Here is a 1,973-nt window from a genome sequence, read left to right on the forward strand (position 1 = left end):
TACCTTCTCCTAGAAGGCTGTCTTGTGGCTTGGATCTCCATAAGAGTCCCATGCTTCATCAAGTTATTGTCTCTGAAGAAAGCAAGGCCCAGGACTAGAAGGGGATCCCAGGGGCTTTCCAGTTCATGTCTTTGGTGTGCCCAAGATCCCAGGAAGTTGAACGTCTAAGTATTCATTCCCCTCTTGGATGCTCAGTCCTCCCAGCAGGGGGTTAGTCAGTCAGTCACCACTGGAAGAAGCTGCAAGTGTTTCCTTAGCCTCTGAGTCTGTCTCCATCATCACTTAGCAGCCAGCCATTGAAACTCAGTGCCTGTGTTGTTTGCATTGCTATAGAGGTCCAGCGAGGTCCTCTCTGCCCAGGTATGGTTGGAAGATGACTCAGAGTCTGTGCAGCTCAATCTTCAATCTCTTCCAGAAACAGAAGTGCTTCTCTAGGATGGCAGAGGGAGCTGTCCCATCAAGAATGACAGTCCAATAGCAATGATCTCTCTAAATCTAATAAAGGTACCCCTAAATCCTCAAAAATTTCAACGGGCTTTAGTGTGGGACAGACACTATGGATCCATCTCAGCTCTGATGACAAAAGCAAAGGTGGCAGCAGTATATAAAACAATAAATTAAATCAAAGGACAAGAGACATGAATGGATAAGCAGTCATTCCAGGGTGATGGGCTTGATCCAAGAGGTTTGTGTGCGAGGTAGCTCAAAGCGTATCATAGCCAGTCCCTCTTATCTGGACAGCAGAGCCCTCAGGCCTGAGGCTGTAGGGAGGAGGTGGTTCTGTGGGAGTTGATTTCAGAACAACCTGCAAGAGAAAAGGGATACTTGTTTTACTTAGGGTCTGGGTGAACAATGACAAATATCGATGGCAGAGCCCTCCCCAATCCATTATTTTAACAGGTTGGACAGCCAGCTATGAAACACATTAGGTATTGGAACAGAAAGACCCACCTGACTGTAGGGTGGTGGGGGATCCATGGAGGTGACCCAAATGCTCTCTAGGGGAGCACTGGAGGGCGGTTCTGGAGTTGTCTGATGATCTGTTGTTCTGACTTCACGCTGTTGTTTTCTGCAGTTGGGACAGAAGTGCCTCACTAGGCCACAGATGCATAAGAGGGGGAGCATGATCAATAAGATGACCAACATGATCCTAGGGAGGACGGGGATGGTTTGTGATGAGTGCCTAGGTCATGCTCCCTTCCCACCCCCATCACCCACCCCCACCCTGTTTGATGTGGACACAGACCTCAGTGAATGATGCCCTAAAGTGGTGACCCTGGGCTTACCTGAAGGGTTCATTTTCAGGATTCCAGACCTGTGTTTCCAGGCAGCATTTATTGTGACAGCATCTGAATCCGTTGGGGCAGTTTCTAGAAGGACACATAGGCATAGGGAGAAACTGATGGCATCAGAGTGCCCAACCAAAGGGTCCCAGCTCCCATAGACACTTAGACCCTCGGGTTGCCAGCCTCCTTTAGAGGGTGGGTGTGGGGTACAGATCCATCCTGGGTTCACTGGGAGGAATTAGGATCTGGACTTGAGACCTGAGTTCAGAGTTCATCAGGGCAGTATGCCATTGTTCCTCAGGCAGAATGGTCAGGATGCTGATCTTACATGGGAGGAAGGAGTGGGACATTGCTCATTTGACTTCCCTCCCCAGCTATGAAAGGTTGGGGATTAGCAGCAGTTACAGACCTGCAGATCCTGAGGTTGGGTTAGGTGAGAGGGGCTATGGTTTCAGCAAAGGAGTCATGAAGTAGGTGTCTGTCACCTTATCCAGGGCAGAATCTGAGCACTCACCCATCCCCCTGCCTTGATTGACAATTATTGACAAAGACTCATACTTACAAGATGTCACATGTGTTTACAGCCTGTGGAAGAACAAAGACAGAGGTCAGAGCTCAAAGCCTGGGAGTTGGGACTCAAGTGTTAGAGTGTTTGTCCAGCATGGCAATACATCAGGTAGGTGTGTC

At 49.1% G+C, this 1,973-nt stretch overlaps 1 protein-coding gene across 1 annotated transcript; it reads right to left on the reverse strand.

Annotated features, from left to right (window-relative positions):
• Window positions 1-703: 703 nt before the first annotated feature.
• On the reverse strand, window positions 704-1,871 carry LOC114635293 (transmembrane protein 92-like; the record flags this gene model as incomplete). Its single annotated transcript, XM_028783950.1, has 4 exons — window positions 704-805; window positions 952-1,150; window positions 1,287-1,370; window positions 1,849-1,871. Coding segments are annotated over 4 exons (408 nt in total), but the record flags the coding sequence as incomplete, so codon positions are not given.
• Between the last annotated feature and the right edge of the window lie 102 nt (window positions 1,872-1,973).

This window comes from Grammomys surdaster, unplaced genomic scaffold (genome assembly GCF_004785775.1).
Source record: "Grammomys surdaster isolate TR1022 unplaced genomic scaffold, NIH_TR_1.0 82605, whole genome shotgun sequence".
In the NCBI taxonomy this organism is placed as follows: Eukaryota; Metazoa; Chordata; class Mammalia; order Rodentia; family Muridae; genus Grammomys; species Grammomys surdaster.